The 18,388-nt window shown below is 48.5% G+C and overlaps 1 protein-coding gene across 2 annotated transcripts in view; it reads right to left on the bottom strand.

Moving 5' to 3' along the window:
• Window positions 1-3,706: 3,706 nt before the first annotated feature.
• The window catches only part of LOC111857818 (enhancer of polycomb homolog 1-like), a 29,294-nt gene continuing 14,612 nt past the window's right edge, over window positions 3,707-18,388 (bottom strand). For both annotated transcript variants that reach the window (XM_072710873.1, XM_072710872.1), the window contains 13 exons: window positions 12,208-12,367; window positions 9,424-9,569; window positions 8,904-9,110; window positions 8,578-8,726; window positions 8,346-8,478; window positions 7,966-8,139; window positions 7,765-7,854; window positions 7,524-7,672; window positions 6,991-7,307; window positions 6,081-6,205; window positions 5,656-5,797; window positions 5,171-5,546; window positions 3,707-5,063 (listed from right to left, as the gene is read on the bottom strand). In XM_072710873.1, coding sequence (XP_072566974.1) covers window positions 4,991-5,063; window positions 5,171-5,546; window positions 5,656-5,797; window positions 6,081-6,205; window positions 6,991-7,307; window positions 7,524-7,672; window positions 7,765-7,854; window positions 7,966-8,139; window positions 8,346-8,478; window positions 8,578-8,726; window positions 8,904-9,110; window positions 9,424-9,569; window positions 12,208-12,307 — 2,181 coding nt within the window. In that variant the 5' untranslated portion in view covers window positions 12,308-12,367 and the 3' untranslated portion in view covers window positions 3,707-4,990. The remainder of the gene's footprint in view (window positions 5,064-5,170; window positions 5,547-5,655; window positions 5,798-6,080; window positions 6,206-6,990; window positions 7,308-7,523; window positions 7,673-7,764; window positions 7,855-7,965; window positions 8,140-8,345; window positions 8,479-8,577; window positions 8,727-8,903; window positions 9,111-9,423; window positions 9,570-12,207; window positions 12,368-18,388) is intronic.

Genomic DNA, 18,388 nt, shown 5'->3' with positions numbered 1-18,388 from the left:
TGGCAGATCCACCACTGGCGCCCTGTGCTTTTCACAGATGTGAGCAGGTTCACCCTGAGAACATGTGACAGATGTGAAAGGGTCTGAAAAGTCATGGAGAACGTTGTGCTGCCTGTAACATTGTTCAGCATGACCGGTTTGGTGGGGGGTCAGTGATGGTCTGGGGAGGCATATCCATGGAGGGACACAGAGACCCCTACAGGCTAGACAGCAGCACCTTGACTGCCATTGGGTATCGGGATGAAATCCATGGACCCATTGTCAGACCCTACGCTGGTGTAGTGGGTCCTGGGTTCCTCCTGGTGCACGACGATGCCCGGCCTCATGTGGCGAGAGTATGCAGGCAGTTCCTGGAGCATGAAGGAATGGATACCATTGACTGGCCCCCACGTTCGCCTGACCTAAATCCAACAGAACACCTCTGGGACATGATGTTTCAGTCCATCCGAAGGCGCCAGGTTGCACCTTAGCTCAGTGATGCCCTGGTCCAGATCTGGGAGGAGATCCCCCAGGACACCATCCGGCGTCTCATTAGGAGGATGCCCTGACATTATCAGGCATGCATACAAGCACGTGGGGGCCATACAAACTACTGAGTACGATTTTGAGTTGCTGCAATGAAATTTCGGCAAAATGGACCAACCTGCCGCATCATTTTTTCACTTTGATTTTTGGAGTGTCTTTGAATTCAGCCCTTTGTAGGTTGATAATTTTAATTTCCATCAAACAATGTGGCATCCTTTCGTTCCTAAGACATTACCCAGTCCATATCAGTATAGATATCACCATGATTTTTTTCCCATTGAGATCTGATGTGTTTTCAAAGTGTTCCTTTAATTTTTTTGAGCAGTGTGTGTGTGTGTGTGTGTGTGTATAAAAAGCATTCCAATGTATTTGTGCAAATAGCAAATAAATAGCATCATTTAACTTAATTTCATTTAATTTCAACCCTGGTGTGGCACCTAATTCATGTCAGGAGGACACTTTGAGCTAATTCAGGTTTTACAAACTGCTTTAAATCCGGAAGGCTCCTGTGCTTGGCCTAATGGGTCAGTTCTTCTTGTGCTTTTGCTGGTTTGTTTCCTTGATTGAAAGACTCATCCAGCTGTTTCAGATTAACATTAGTGACAGATACATGATTATAGGAGACTGACCAATCAGTACCCAGCATAAACTCAGTGCTATAGTGAAATCCAGGTCCCTTTGATTGAAATGGCAGTTTACAAACCCTGTCCTGGCTCAAAGTGTCTTCCCTGACATGGATTAGGTGGTAACTCCATGTGGCATAGATCCAGGGAACATGACCAACAGAACCTGCATCACTACCGGTGAAGAGGACCACTGATACGAAGACACGAATCCCCAGATACAGAAACCAATCAAACTCTAGTCTCAACTCTGGCGGTTGAACTAATAGCACAATAATTAATTTTGGCAAAGAAAACCTCTTTTTGCCCTGAACCTTGACAGAGTAAGTGAAGAATGGAGGGGTGACTCTATTAAATTGGCAAAACTCAGGTGGACTGAAGATAGACTTTCATATTGTTTCATTGCTCTGTGCATGACGAATGTTCATGCTACGCCTACAAAGGAATTTTGTCTTTCAGATTTCTACTTTCAAATAAAGACTTCTTAGACCTTAAGAGGTGCAGAACAAAGTGGCCGTTTTTACATCATGAAGGTAAATAACCTTTGGTGTGCGCGATGTCTGTGGTTTCCAGTCAGCGTTCAGGAGCGTGCAAGACACAAAGTCTCAGCAGGAGCTTCGAGCAGCCGGCTTAAATAATGCCCGTGTGAAAAGAAAACAGCAGAGGCGATACAATTCCCCACTCCGGCAATCACAAAGACAGATTGCAGAGTAGCGAGTATGACTTTAATCAGGACGTCTAAAATGTTCCATCGATAAAAAAGGCTTTCTCTTTGGAGGGGGACTATCACAAAAGCCAATTCACGTCTCCACCGATGGTCATCTGGGTTTTGAAAGATCGCTTTGCAAGAACAGCGGGTTGGAAAGTGAAAATACAGGCCCTAACAAGTCAATTTTGCACTTTTCCTTAGGTCTCTTTCCAACTAATCTTGCACCACGTCCCGGACAAATATTCTGAAATACCCGTAGAAATGAATAATGAATATATAATCTTATCATTCACCTCCGCTGTGAGCATGCAGAAATTTGGGGTCTCTAAAACTGTCTTTTGTGTGTGTGTGTGTGTCTGTGTGCCCACCCTGAAATACACTGGTATCCATGCAATACACCCATCCATGCTGCATCCCTGCATTTCACTCTGGGCTAACTCCAACCTCAAACCTCCAACCTCAAAACTACCCAGTAATAGATTAGTGGTTAGATGATGAATGGATGCATATATCATCCATGAAATCCAGATGTAGAGATGTTTGTCCATTCTCATACTAATCATGTCACAAGAGTCACCCAGAGACGATCAGTGGTACTTCTGGTGGTTTCAGAACCTTCTACCTTCACTGAAGTTGATACTCATTTCTTCCATGTCAGCTCACTATGCTTTTAAAGAGTCATTATTTCTCCCCACTCAGTTTTTTGACGCCGAGTCCAGGCTCTAACTGCAAGGCTAAGCTGGATTTTAGTAGAATAAAATGGACATATGGCGATTTTAAATCTCCAGATGTTAGAGACTTCTAACAAAAAGGGTTGAAAAGGGCCATATGTAACATTATCAGACATTCAGGCGTGGGGAAATTTTTCGATATATTTCGTACCGAATGTCCAAATAGCTAAAAGGCACATATATTAAAGTAGAAAACAGCTCAGAAAACACAACATCCATCGGGGGGGAAAAAAAGCAGGCGACATATGCAGCCACCAAGGTCTCCACCTGCAGAAATGCTGAAGTTTCCATGGTGAAGACGAAGTGCATCTGAAATGAAGCAGTTACATCGAAGAGGAAGCCAGGCTCCAGCCGGTCGACCCTAAAAACGGCACAAGGTCATAGAGACCTGATTGTAAATAGGCTTATTTTCAAACACAGATGAACTTCAAGTCTCATCAAGTTAACCCTAGCGAAATATTTTTAACCAGCTAGAAAGGCATTTGGCCTGGTCTGTTTAGCAATTGTAGTTAGTGTATACTAGCAAAGAACCAGCTGTAAGGTACTAATCGTCCAAAACCAACTGACAAGTTTGGCTGATTTGATGTGAAGGTTGAAGAAGGTTAAACGTTTGTTTTCATTTTGATCCTGCAAATTTTCCATCTGTTGTTACCCTTGTTCATACAAGCAGTAGTCTAATAGCAGACAGCAGAGTAATACAGGGCTTATCAAGCCAAAATAACAGGGAAATTCTTTCCCCTTTAGAGAGACTGCTGCAAGGTTAAACACTGTTACGGCAGTTACGGCATTTTGTGCCGTTCTGAGAGGAATTTATTTCCAGAGAGAGGTCTTCAGATTTCCTGCCAAACTAATATCCTTCACTAAAGCACAACAGGACTCCGCAGAGCAGAGGTGACAGCGAGCTACAGACGAGCAAAATACCAAGTGTAGATTTTTTTTTGTGGTAGGTACCATACATAGCTCAAATTGTGTCAGTCGGTCGCAACAGGAAGCCGTCTTTCGAGCATGTCTGCAGTTTGACGCAACATAGCGGCATCAAGAAGAAACTCTTCAAACCGCCACCGTAACCCCCCACCCACAAGCCCTGGCTAATCACACAGATCACAGGACACGTCGGCTGGTCAACATAGAATGCCCTGGGATTTATTTGTGAGAGTTGTGTCACTTTCCGTCTTCCAGGTGGGACTAGAAAACCTCAGGGATTAAATGATGCCATTGGAGCGGGCATTCAGATTGTGGCACCGACAGAGACCCGCAGCCTCGCCTGGTACCGTACTCTTCACAGAAGAGAGGTCGAACATTTCCAAAGGAAGGCACCCCATAGTTCAGGTTGTGGCCTTTCAGCCTTCTGGAGAAATAAAAAAGAAAAAAAAAGGAAAAAAAGAAAAAAAAAGAAAAAAAAAACCCAAAAGGAAAAAAAAGGCCGTTTTGTTTTTTAGAAATCGGAATGATGATACACGTACAGCTTGTACTGCCTCTATCTCCCTTATATCCTTTTTATGAACAAGTAACAAAACGAATGAAGTCTTTCAATAGAACAGGCATACAATCACAATGGGGGGGGAGGGATGGGGGGAGATACAAAAATAACTTTAAATGTTTTATAAAAATGGGAGGGGAGGAGTAACAAAAAACGCTCATTAAATGAACTCTAGAAACAAAAACGTAAAAAGCAGCAATAATTAAAGAAAAATAGTGCTCTGTTAATCGGCTTCTGGGAAGAGACTTCATTCCTACTTTGTTACTCGTCTTGGGACACAAACAGAAAATCCCAATAAGCGATTGCCCACTGACAACTCCAATGCCTAACCCCTGTCCCTCCCCCCCTACGATTCTGTATGTATGTCACCATTTATTTCCACGTGATACACAGAACAAGCGGACGCCCTGACGGGGGCCGGGGGTATGTTCACAAATATACAAAATACCAAGGAGTCCATAGCTACCTAACACATTCACTATAGCACAGGAACCAATGAGGGTACAGTGTACAAAGAAACTGTAAACACAGCACAATAAATAGATAAAACAGCAGGTTCTGCACCATGCACATGATGTGAGGACATCTTCGCTACACTCTCACCTTTTACTTAACCAGTTGCAATTTTTTTTTCCAATTTTTTTTTCTCCCCCAAGTGCAAAACATCAAATGAACAATTCTGTATTCAAGTAACATATATACAAGTGTATTACAAATACATGGTTGCTGTACATAGAATTGCCATATTCATAATTTACAGATGTTGATGCCTCTTATTAACAGTAACAAATAAATGGAAAAAGCACGAGAGATGAGCATTGCAATAGAGTCCCGACGGTTGCCTTGGAGACGGACGTGGCGCCATCCTGCCGTGGTCGCCATGGTACCCGGAAGAGGTGCCGCGTCCCCGGCTTCTTGTGCACTACGTCACCTCCATGGCCACTGTGTTGTCTGATATACTGTTCAGGGTGGTCTTTTCTTGATCGTGGTTTTCCCTGCGGGGGGGGGGGGGGGGCATTAGAGTTATACTGGAATGTCTCTACAGTCCTATCATCATCATCATCACCTCTTCCTCATACACTCATGGCCTCCATCAGCTCACCTGGGTGCCATGTCCAACGATGACGCTGCAGTGACCTTGGGCATCTGGCAGTTCCCGGCCGCGGCGGCCAGCTTTAAGGCGGACGGCGGGACAGCGTTTATAGTCCGGGATATGTGGCGCGCGTTGAGCGTCGCGATGGGGCTCAGGGCGCCCCCTGGTGGGGGCACGCTCAGGCGGATGTTGTTCCCGATCAGGACCTGAGTGGCGGCGGCGGAGCTGGGAGTCACCGTCGTGCCGTTGTTGGCCGGGGGCTGGTGGAAGGTGGGGCCGGCCATCATGGTGGTGGTGGTTGTTGCCACGGCAACTGCAGCTGGTTGGCCGGTTGGAGCCACAGGGGCAGGAGAGCCGCTGGCATGGTGTGATGTCTTATAGACCCCTGGAAGGATAAATCAGCGGGAAGAAATTAGTTGTAGGTGATGCAGAGCGTAATGTACATCAGAGCCTTTGCGGCGCATCGGCACCGCGGTGACGGACGGGCCGCTCACCAGAACCCGGCAGAACCCCGTTGACGCCGAGCCCGAGTGCCGTCTCGTCTTTGGCCTTGGCCGCCAGCAGCTGCTCCGTGGTCACCAGTGCAGAGACCGCAAACTGGGCACTTGCCGAGTCCAGGGTCTTTGACGTCGATCCCTGTTGGGAGGACAGAGGGGGGGGGGGGGGGGGGGGGGGGCGTCATTCGGGAGGGCAGACAGGAAACACGGCCAGAGGTAAGGGGAGGCACCGCCGGGCAGGTGGGATACCAGCTCCCCCAGGCTGGGAGACATTTCCCATGGTGCCTGGCCTTCGGGGACCTAGCTGTAATCGGGTTTCAGGTGAAGCAGCGACAGGCTTTGGCATGCGAGACCCAGCCGCCGCTGTTCCACACAGAGATCCCCGGATGTTCATCTCGCAGGACAAGGCGAAGGGATCTAACCTGCGTGTTACTGCCGGGAGGCTCGGCGCTCGCCTGCTGCAGCTGCAGCTGCGTCTGCTCCAGCTGCTGCCTCTGCATTAGCGCTAGCTGCTCCTGGTGCTGCTGGTACTGCTCCATGGTGAATGCTGCGGGCAGCCAAGGGGACAGGGATGGGGTCAGAGTGCAGCTAGAAGGGCAGCAGCTAACCACCATTCCATTCGGCTGAGGGCGCACAGTCTTTCACACTGAAAGAGTCATGCTTGCTTGCTCACTATGGAAAGAAATAGTGCAGCCTCAGCGAATGATCTGAGCTATGAGGAATGATTAGTATTGCCCAGCTCCTTCCTAGATAAACATGCCCTGGCATCAATGTCCAGCAACGCACAAGCCTTACAGGCTGCATGCAAGGCTATGGGACCTCAGGGACACTGTAGGACGACTCCCCATGAGGAATGAAAACAATGTGAATCACTCACACACACACACACACACACACAGATACAGATACACAACCTGCAGGCCCTGAGCTTACAACGCCTCATTCCAGCAGCATGGCTGCCCAGAATAACCAGGCGCGTCTTACACGTTTATAAATAACAAGGCCGCAGCCAAAGCGGGCCGTTCAGCGCCATCCGGGGGAGAGATGACTGATGGGTGCAGAAACCCTCCCCCCCCCCCCCCAAACAAACCCGTTTCTGCTGACATCGACAAGAGCGTACGAGCTCGGGGAGGGGTTAATGAAAGAGTAACGACTTAAATTTCATGCATGGAGACATTTTTCAATTACTGTTTGCAGGCCCCTTTTTACAATTCTAATTCTGCTCTCATTTGGGAGTGTCGACTTCTGGCTGGAAAAAAAAAACGATTTTCGTGGTGCTGGATTTATCAAGCGATTCCCTCTCCCCTCATCGAGCTGGTCGACAGGACTCACCGGCAACGGGGGCCGCTCCGGGTCCGGTCCTGGCCTGCGAACCAGGTCCGCTCGCTGGTGCTCTACCAGCGCCGGAGGGGTCTCCTCCGTCCGCACCACCCCGCCTCGCCGTCCGAGGTCTGAAGTACCGCCACCGGCACGACTTAATGTTCAACAAGACCTGCTGGCGACCCCCGGGGGCCGCTCTGTCTGAGGTATTTGTTTCTGAGGTACTGGCAATCGTATCGTCCAGAGGCTGGGGCGTGAGGGGGGTAGCGTCCGGATCTAGTGCATGGAACACGTGGTCCAGGTCCGAGTGTGCCCTGTCCAGCAAGACCCTGTGGGGGGGGGGGGGGGGGGGGGGGGGTGGGGGAGAGAGTCAGAGTCTATCCAGAGCAGCTGGAGTCGCCGCTATTCTGAGCACGCTAATTCACGAGGTGGATTTCACTCGAAACGTCCATCACTACCTTCCAGCTGACAAATCTGCAAGGCTTAAATCTCCCCCCCCCCACATCAAAACTGCCATCCCTGCAGTTAAGTTTAAAGGCCCCCACCTGCCACCGCGACCGAAGCGTCGCCGTGCCAACCCCACGCAGCGGTGGGGGACTGTCAGGGTGGTCAGGCTGTAGCGGTAGCGCGCGTCTCCCAGGCCGCCGTCTGCTGGGTTGCACCAGGCCCAGCTGCCGCTCTGCTCCAAGCGGGCCTGCAGGGGGCGAGGGCGAGCGGTCAGGGATCACGCATTAGTGCTTCAGACACCATAGTGGACGCGGGTACGGTGACTGAGGGGACACTCACGGAGAAGTACTGACAGCCAGCCTTCCGGCGGAACGCGAAGGGTCCGTCCGGGTCATTCTCCTCCTCCGTCTCCGACGAGCCCGACAACACCTGGAAGATGAAACGTGGGTCACGTGGCTGCGGGTTCGACGTCAGAGAGCTACGGAAAGCTAATCCTATGACTGGAGAAACAGGCATGTTGCCCGAAGCTGGCTGCCCCACCTGGGGGAAGGGCTCGTCGTCGGAGCTGGGGAAGTCGTACTGATTCATGTCCTTGGCATTGAAAGACAGAAGGCCTGAGTGGCCGGGCTGCAGCGAGGCGGCGGACGACAGGGGGGCGGCCTTGGGCCTCTTCTCGTACTTCCGCTTGGTTCGGACCACTTCAGTCTTCTCAGGCTGGGGGGAAGGGGGTCGAATACTCAAAATGGGGGCAGAAAACTGCAGCAAACAGCAGGCACACACATTCATTAACACATTCTAGCATTAGGCATTTTAAAGGAACAATCTAGAACGACAAAAAGGAGACACTGAGGTCTTTTAGCTACAGGGATAAAAGGTCAGAGGTCAGCCTACAGCACTGCCAGGCAGCAGGGGGCACTCACCTTGGGCTTGTACTCGGCATGGTCCTGGTGCCTGAGCAGCGGGACGAGGGGCACGGGGTAGGTGGGCTTGACGAGCGCACGCTGGGCCAAGAGCTCGGCCATCACCTCGCCACCAAAGTCGGCCATGGTGTACCTTAGAGGTTCAAAGTGGGGAGATGGGGGTGTCAGCTTCAGCAAAGCACTGGGAGGACCTCCCCCCCCCCAACCCCAACGTGGTAACCTGCCCCCACACCTTTTCTCCACGATCTCCAGCGTGAGGTGCAGCAGCTCCCGCTTGCTCTTCTCCCTGCGCTTGATCATCTCCAGGATGGTGACGGCCCGGCTCAAGTCCCGCCGCAGCTTCAGCATCTTCTCGTATGACGCCTCGTCGTTTTTGCGGTTCTGCGGAGGACGATGGCGGAGTTAGAGAGGGAGGCGTGGCGTGTGGCTGCTTCACGAGCATTTACCACCACTGCTACTGGGAAGGCACTGGTTAGCAGACGACTGTCACATCATGCCTCCAATGAGCAGGAGCCTTTCGGCGTGACTCGCCCGCCCCAAGCCCTCGAGATGAGGCACCTTGCGCGTCTGCATCTTCTCCGTCCTCCGGCGGAAGGCCACGTAGGGGTCGTTGGTGCTGGAGCCGTCGCGCTTCTCCTGCTTGACGGAGGTGATGAGGGCTGCGCTCTTGCTGGTCTTCCGCTTGCGCGTCCAGTAGTCGAACACCTCGCGGATCAGCTCGTCGTCCTCCTTCAGGAGCAACTTGGCCTCCTGCAGGGTCACCAGCTGGGGGGGGGGGGGGGGGGGGGGGAGATGGAGATGAATTAGTCACGCCCGGCCTTCGGGATGAGCCGATCGTTTAATTAGTCTGCTCGCGGATGCAGTCTGCGGGGGGAAACTGAGGTGGACGATGATTGACATCTACAAGTGAGCTTATACAGAAGAGGGCACAAGGACTCCTGTCCAATCAGGAATTAAGTAGGGCGGAGGCCAACAGGACTCCAGCGACACAGAGGGTGCAGTCACTGACACTTCTGTGTGGTGAAAGGTGATTATCAGGCCGGGGAGGGTGAGTGGGTGGGGGCATCGGGCCAGTCACCTGCTGTCCGCTGCCCTTTTCCAGACGGTCAATCATCTCCTCAAACTGCAGGGGGAGGATTTCCATCTTCTTCCTCAGCTTGGTCACAAACGCCTCGTCGTCCGTGTCCAGGTCATAGTCCGGCTGCTCTGCATCCAGACTGAAAGCTGTACCATGGGAGAGGATTGGCAGCCATCGTTACCGACGGCAGCATGCCTGGCCTCCACCCAGACACCCGGGCATCTCACGTTAGGTAAGGTGGAACACTTGATAAACACAACTAATTATAAGCTAATAATAAATCTTAAAATTCACTCACTAAACTTTTCTGTACATGTTTCAGGTAGAAGCCTTGTTTACCCATCAGGTGAGTTGTCGACACACACGAATAGACAGAAACCCACATTCCCCATCTCAGGAGCTGCAGCTAATGAAAAGCTTGAGAATTCGCATGGGTACCGTGCTTAAAATAACAGCGATTTGAAGATAGCAGGCAGAGGGAGTCTGGTACACGTTACCGACTTCACCAAACAGAAAGTATATATTTCAAAGCAAACGGAGGCAGAGGCAGAGACATTTATGTAGACTGCTTATACCTCCAGCACTCAGGGGTTACAATGGCGGAGAGACATGCCTCACTGATGCCAACCAGCAGGGCCCACACAGACCAAGACCCTGAATTAACCCCCACACTCAACTGACAGTATCTGAGGACTAAACCTTTCAGTCATTCTTCCAAAATCTTCAGTAAAAGTGCATTCTGCCATACAAACATGAGTTTACGAGTCAGAAGTGACAGAGGTGGGAAATACTCTGTACTACACAAGGTGATGTCAATAACGGATTGTCTTTAGAGTGCTTCATAAGGCTTAAGAGGCATAACGGCCAAGCACCCAGCACCTACGGAGGTCTACCAGGTTGTGGCTGGTTTGAAAGTGCCATGATTGGGAAAGGCATCGCCTGAACAGGCTGATGCTGAACACCAACGAGGGAACTCAGTGTTACATGAACCCCAAAACCAGTTTGCCTGGTAAACATTTATGTTCTACACTTGCTGTGGGCAAGCTGCCCCTGCCCCTGATGAGGGGTGGACAGTCAAGCAATTTAGGGGGCTCCGTTTTCCTCCTGGACAGTACACTGTCTCATACAGAAAATGAGGCCCTCTGCTTACCCAAAATGCCTCAATCTTTTGCCCACATACAGAAATGCTAAGAAAATAGAGAACAAGTGCAAATGAGCCGTATCACTTTTGTCCAGATCATCAAAAACTCAAGGACTCATCCATTTACGAGCCCAGTAATGACTCGATGCCATTTGATAAAAGTAACATGTGCATTTCAGACCCAATTCAAAGAAGCTTCGATTCTCAATAATGAACCCACATCAAAAGCACTCTGTTTTGTTCTACGTCCAACAGGCACTGCATTATTTCCAAGGACGACCACACAAAGTCAAAACCTGGCAAGGTGTGCAGAGCAAAGGCAAAACTCAAAGGAAGTCAAAGCAGATGCTAGGACAAGTTCCACAGCTTTACACCTTAACTTTAAGCAAAACCCCAGCTGCAGCCCAACACACCAAGAGAGTGGAAAGACTACCAATATTTCCCCAGAAACTACAATGCCCATGACACACACCATTAAGCATACCATGTTGCCTTAAATTGAATCACTCCTTACCAGTAGATTAGGTAGTCTACAGCAACTACAGCAACGCATAACCATTTGTCACATCCTGCATACCCTTGAGGAACCATAAGTAAGAGAAATAGTGATAGATTTCTTAAAACAAACCTATGCACAAATACATCTCAGTGTTTCCCCTACCATTATATTGGGGGGGGGGGGCCTGCCCCCCCAACGGCACCTCCCGTCCCCCTTGAAGGTCAATTAAATTTTTTTCTATATAGCGCCAGATCACAACAGAAGTCATTTAAGGTTACCTTTCCTATAAAACAGGTCTATACATTGTCCTTGTATTAAACAAACTAAATAGCCTTATGTTATTTATCTTATTTACACCACAACTTGTCGTTTTTGTGTCTATACGGTGACACGTTTACAATTCTCCTCTGCTCTCTGTATCGCGCGTGGCGGAGTCCCCCCCCCCCCCCCCCCGAGCACACTCCCACCAGCGGACAGAGAGCGCATGTCGGAAAATACGTCGCGTCAACCCCCTGAAAAGCAGACTGAAATATCTGCGTTTTTTTAAACGAAGACGCACACTTTGTGGATAATTGTTATAAAACGAAATGTTCTGATGTTTAGTTCAGTTGTTATATTGATTGCTGTCATTAAAAGAGACGCATGAACACCAGGAATCCTGTCGGTGTCCATCTACACTGCACCTTGTCCACAGGCAATTCAAAAAGGGTCAGCATGCAGCTCAGTCAATTCTGGACACCAGCACAAATAGTGAACGCCAGTTAATTCAAAATCTCACTAGCAGGAGGAACTTGACACTAAAAGACACGAACGACTACCATCGAACATGAAGCTGCACAAAAAGCACGATGACACGCAACGTAGCGGAAAACACCTCAAAACTGTAAGCTCTGCACTTCCGTGAGACCCACTGCCTGACAAATCCAAAGCAGAGGCATCTTCCCAGCCTGTCCCCGGCGCCGACGCTGGGCCAGACACCCCCCCCCCACAGCAGAAGCGTTCGCTCACAGCACTTTGCAGGGAAGTCAAATTCATGAGGGAACAGCCAGCTCTTACTAGTCAAAAACACCATCAGCACAGTCATTACTTTGTAGCGGGGGCAACCCGGGTGCCCGCACCCTAGGCCGCACCGTGCTGTACTCACGCTGTATGTGAATGAGCTGCTTTGGCATCCGGAACTCCCCAGGGTAGAGGGTGTCGTAGTAGGCGATGTTGCTCTCCGCCTCGGGAACGGGGATCACCATGCTGTCCCGCTTTTCGCCGTACACCTGCTGCGCGGAGATGGCCCTCTGGAGATGGTGCTCCTGCAGGGGGCGAGAGTGCAGAGTCGTGAGCAAGCAAGATGGGGGGGGGGGGGGGGGGCCAAGTCTGAACGACAGTCGTTTGTACCTCCAGATACGTATTCCAAGCAAGGCTGCAAAATATCACATCGCAACATAACCACGATTATATGGCACGTGCGCAATGATCGCCAGGGTTTTGGATGACGGATGAAACATTTGTCCAGACGCTGGCTTTTCAGAATCTTACGGATGTTTACTTATGCCTACAATTTGGTAAGTAGATTAGTAGTGTGCCTGAAAGATTGAGATGTGCATTGTAACGCCCATAAGTTAGTCTGCATAAATTCGCTGTATCCTTATGTTTATGATATTTGGTTAGTGAAGCACACCACATGCTACTATTCTGGTAAACTATGGAAGTGATATGCACTGAATAGGCGGTGAAGAAAGGGACAGCATCCAGGACATCTTTTTAAAAGAGGAGATATTGTGGATAAACAAGGTAAAGAGACGTAGTGGCATGGCGGTAATTTCTGCAGCGTAAAGTCCGACATTTATTAAACATAAGGATACGCTGAATTTATACAGATTGCTAACTGTCGGGCGTCATAATATGCCTCATTAATATTTCAGACACACTACTAATCTACTTACCGAATTGTCAGCGTAAGTAAACATCCGTTTAGTTCCTAAAAGCTGGCATCAGGACAAATGTTTCACTAGTCATCTGAAAACCCTGGTGATTATTGCGCTTGCTACATACAACTGTGACGTGAAACTGCTGGCCAAACCCCAAGCCAGCATTCCTGAACGTGGTCTTCGGGGATCCCCAAACAGTCTGGCGGGGGGCTGGGAGGGAGCGAAAACGTGGACTGCCCGGGGTCGCTGAGGACCACATTGACAAACACTTTAAGCGACTCATTTGGGGCTTTTCCACTGCCACCAAGAACCGACCCGTACCACGAATTGGCAGTTTTCCGACGTCAAGTATATGGGCCAATACCCAAGCCGTAACCACGCTGACACGGCGCCGCTTACTCGCAGGGCCGAAAGCGTGACGAACACAAGCTAGTTGCGTCACCACCATCTGACTGGTCAAAAAGCACACAGGTTTCCCAATTTGAGCACATTAACACACAGTAAGTCATGACAGTAACATGAACAGTAAATGAGCACCTCTTCAGTTTTACGAGGTTGCTCTCCAGACCTGGCACCCCCCCTTATCCAGCCGACCCCAGTACAGTAGAAATCCAAAGTGAACAGGAACCGTATTTTAACTTGTTTGACTTCACATTATGGCTCAGGTTTCTGTATGCCAGTGGAAAACTGCCAATTGAGGCAAGCAGAGTACCAGGGCCCTGTTCTGTTCTGCTCTTCCCACCAGGACAGTCTCACTAACAAAGAGACCCCCCGCAGACCACAGTGCTTGGCTGAGGGTTAAAACTCATTAAGATGTCATCCAATGTTACGCCCTAGCTCCAAAGTAAACCAGGCCATGAATGCCAAGCTTTGTTACCCAGTCAGTCGAGTACACGCGCCTGCGGTCATTACACCTCGGTCCAAGGTGCCCTCTCTGGCTACTGTCACCCTCCTCACTGGGTGTTTTACACGACCCTGTTTCAACACACCGCTTGAAAGGTAACAGATTGGGGTTCAACCATGAGTAAATTCTCAATAGACAAGGCCCTGACGAAACTCTACTCTTGGAACAAGAGTGACTTTACCAACACGACCTAACCAGCGGATGCCCTGCAGGCATTCGAATTGCAGCCAGTGCACGTTTGGCAGGACCAGAATCATGCATGTGGTGTGGATCAGAGCTGTGAAAGAGCAAACACAACACACCCAAGCTCTGGAGGACAACAGCAGAGACCGTCATACCATGTTAAATAACCAAAAAAGGAGCTAAGCGGAGAAAAGATGCACTAAAGGACTCTGCTGCTGAACAAGAAGCTCCATACGAAATCCGTCTGCAGAAAATGTTCACGTGCAAAACGGCAACACAACACACCTCAAAACCAAATGCTTTTCTTCACAAAAAATTGCTGCACTTTGCTCTGATATAATCCATTTAATGACAAAAATATCCATTTTTGAGCATTCTACACCATGGTCTGAGCTACCAGCCATCAACCCCCATGCACGGCCGCCATGAGCGAATGCCTGGTCTCGGCACATGCCAGTCTCAAGCCCGTGGCCTGACCAAGAAACACAGGATTCCACGGAGTCTCTCAAGTATAAAACTGGTCCATTTTAAGATAACAGCTACAAAATGAGCTAAGAAAATTCAAGGAACAAGTAAGGGCATAACATAACAGAAATACTATTACTGTAGCCAATCGGTTAAATCTGACATTTACATGAAAGGGAAAACCTTTTTAAAATAACCGCACTGACGATTTGGCATTTAATCAAGGATGCTGAAATTAAAGCTCATTTAAATGTTAATAGTCTTGTTGAATTCCCAAATTTATTTTCTGTAGTGCATTGTCAAAGGGTTATGAGTTGTATTTTACAGAAGGAATCAAACAGACTTCTGTCAGTGAGACAAAAAAAAACTGGAAGAAATTGATTGCGTCTACCTCCAAGAAACCAGTGACTTGGAGGCTCAACTGCACGCCATACAGCAGAATTAAATGTGAGGCCCCTATGAATGTGAAGTACAAAATGTTCAAACCTCATCTGTGTATGAGATTATTAAAAAGGGCAGATAAAAACAACTCCTGGAAAATAAAGGGCAACCAAGGGAAACTGACAGGGAGCCATGGGGTGTCAATCCCTCAGCATAATGAAAAGCCAAATTCCAGAAGTACAGTGGGGAACGGGACTCGCTGTGAGCCACTGGGACATCAACAAGCCCAGGACTGTTGTGAAACAGCTCGAAAGCCTGAGCATTCATTTCGTGCCTGCAAATACCACCACTCAAGGCTTTATGTTATACATCCTATATACATACAGAGACACTATCTATAACAGAGCTCACAGACACACATACACCGGCTAGACAGAACAAGTGAAAACCTGATCTGTTGGAATAGACATCTGGCACAACTGCTCTGTGGTCACAACAGACAAACTGGCAAGGCCATTACCAAGCTATCAGGGACCTTCTGGGAAATCAGCGCTCTGAACCGTGTGGGCAGACCGCTGCTTCGGACACGGAGCTTCAGCAGCACGACCTGACGGCAAGAATTCGGCTCAGGAACCTTTGGGACTCGACAGGAAGGTTTTATGGCGCCGTGTCATGATAATCTAGGGCAAAGTGGAAATAAACAGTGCACTCCGGCTGGCCGAACTGGCGATGCTGAATTCAGCGATTATTCACTTAAGATGAACACTCCTGAGGCTGCGGGCTTGCGCCTGGACCAGGTGTGCATGGGTCTCACCAGGAGGGAGTATTTCAGGGTAGTGAACAAGGCTGCCCACAACAGAGGCATACCAGAGGGGCCTCCGGACCGGACTACAGCACCAACACAAATGGTGTCGACGGAGGACAGCGGCTGCTTTGAGCTCAAGCTAGATCCACCACCGCATTCACAGCATTCAAACAGCCAGTCTCCTCCTGGGACTTCAGGTGACTGGGACAGAACTAAATTAGGAAGAGCAACCAGCTTTTTAAACTTCTAAATTATGATTTTAATGTAAAGCCATTTTGAGAAAATGGGGATATAAACACTGAACAAATAGGATGCAGACGGAGTGTTTCAGGACAACGGAGAGAAATCAGAGGAAAAAACTATTTATAGGCAACTCCAATTCCCCACCTGCAAGGTACTAGACGGCACATGGGCAGAGGCAGGACAGTGGCTGCCATGGTAACCATCCCATATTTCCAGCACAATTTTAACCCATAATGCTTTGCAACAAACCAACTCTGGTCCATAAGGATGAGCTGCAATGGCCAAAAACCTTTAACACAAATCTCAACCTGAGATACCATATTTTATGGGCTATTCCCTCATTAAGGATGTGGCATTTTGATTCACACTGGCAAACAAAATGCCTCAGAGAATGGACAAGCTTTGCAAAGACACAAATTGCGTCTCCTTTCACCTTTTGGTCTGAATATAGACAAATCCTCAAAACGCATAAATGAATTTACATGTTAGAAGTACACAACAATTTATCAGAGCTATAGATGTAATATCAAATGGCATACTTAAGGAAGAGATTTTGTATGAACTGTACAAAAGCACTATATGTGTGACATGAAAAGACTTGAACAACTATAGATCGAGGGGAAAAAAAATTTGGGGGGAAAAAAATATCTTGCTTTCTGGATAGAACATTATGTCATGGATGTGACCAGTACACCGACCGTAGAAGCCTAATGCCTGTATAGTTAATTTCTATGAAATAACAAATAGGAAGGGAACGTTTTAAAAACAGTTCAGTTCCTGTAAGGTTGACGTTTATGTGGAATCGCCTTTAGACGTTGCTCTAAAAGCAGTAACACGACCATATAGGGAACAGGAACAGCGGAGCAGGAATCAGTCCAAATGGGGGACTGCAGGTTAAAATCACAGTGAGATCGGAGCTGGCAGGGTGAACTCGGGCTTTGGGGACACGTGACAGCCAGTGCTGAGAGACTTCCTGTGAGACACAGTTTAGAGGCGGCATGGTCCAGCCGCCTGGCCGACATCCATAGTCAGGAGGAAACACCAGAGATCCCAACAGAGGGCAGGTCCAGGACAGTGGGGAAGCATTAGTGAGCAGGTGCATACCAATCAACAGACTGGCCAAGTGTGAGGATGAAGCCCAGAGCTCTATAGAATAAATGCTTATGCAGCGAAGGAATGCAATATTACTGGCTAGAAAAAGAGGGAAAAACCCACAAAGTGTTGCCCAAACAGTGCAGATTTCACATATCAATGATGCTACACCATTAGCCTTAACTAAATCTAAATTTTGCAACTTCTGGCTAAGAGTAGAACGTCAGAAGTTCAAATTTCAGAAGTTTGGAGGAGGCACAGGGGTTCAGAGAGGTCTGCAAGGTTAAAAATTAAGTATGAGGTCTAAACCCACAACAATAATAAAACTAGACTACGCAGCAGCTAATCAGTAACGGCTCTCACGCCCACACTCGCCGCCAGTCAGCCACTGTAAGAGCATCTGCTAAGCCTTGTGTGAAACCAGTCATTCTTTAGAGCATTACCCACAGGGGGAAACTGATACAAAGAAATAAAAACAGCCTCACAATATTCATGTGTGATGTGACTGACTGATGATCAACTGCATGACCACAAACAGAACTTGCTTGGGCTCGTTTGCATCTGACAAGACAGAAATACAACAGGGATTGACGAAAAGGAGACCGATGACATCTCCCAGAGCAGGGGCCATGGCTAGGCCGTGATAAGGAGAATGCGGAGGTGAACTAGAGGACATGGAGGGCATTGCCACTGTGTGTAGGCAAGGAGGTAAGCATTCAAGTGACAGGGTCAAGTAAACTTATATCAATACAATACACCATTGTAGTTAAGAGGCTTTCAAGTCAGATAATGTTCACTCCACACAGCGGTTCTAGTCTGCAGAAACAGCAGCAGTTTAATACACCTTTTATGAGATGTCTTGAATTTTTAGAATGTTTTCTACTGGTAGTTATATATTACAGAATATACCAACATTATAGTATTACCAGCATATTATTACCTTATGTTAGTTAGCACACTGATACATTGCAACATTATGAGCCAGTATTCTCAGTGTATGAGGGAGTAGCTATGAAAAGCCACCAGCTCAGTTCAGACCCCCTTCTCGACCCACTGCCCCTATTTCCACTGACCCAACTGGATGAATAGTGGCCTTCAGTAAATAACAGGGAATTATATCTAACCCTGCCGGAAATGCACAGGCACCACTGTAGGAAAAGCAAGTCGGGAATGAGAAAAGCATTTCTCTTTACAATTCTGCAATAAATTCTAATTATGAGAAAAGGCCCACACACCCCCCAAAAGGGGATCAAAACTGTAACTTGTCACCAAGTTCAAACTAGATGCGTTTCCTACAAAAGTATTAGTAAGCAAAGAATGGGGAAAGGAA

Source organism: Paramormyrops kingsleyae, chromosome 4 (genome assembly GCF_048594095.1).
Source record: "Paramormyrops kingsleyae isolate MSU_618 chromosome 4, PKINGS_0.4, whole genome shotgun sequence".
In the NCBI taxonomy this organism is placed as follows: domain Eukaryota; kingdom Metazoa; phylum Chordata; class Actinopteri; order Osteoglossiformes; family Mormyridae; genus Paramormyrops; species Paramormyrops kingsleyae.
This window is presented reverse-complemented; position numbering and strand designations above follow the sequence as displayed.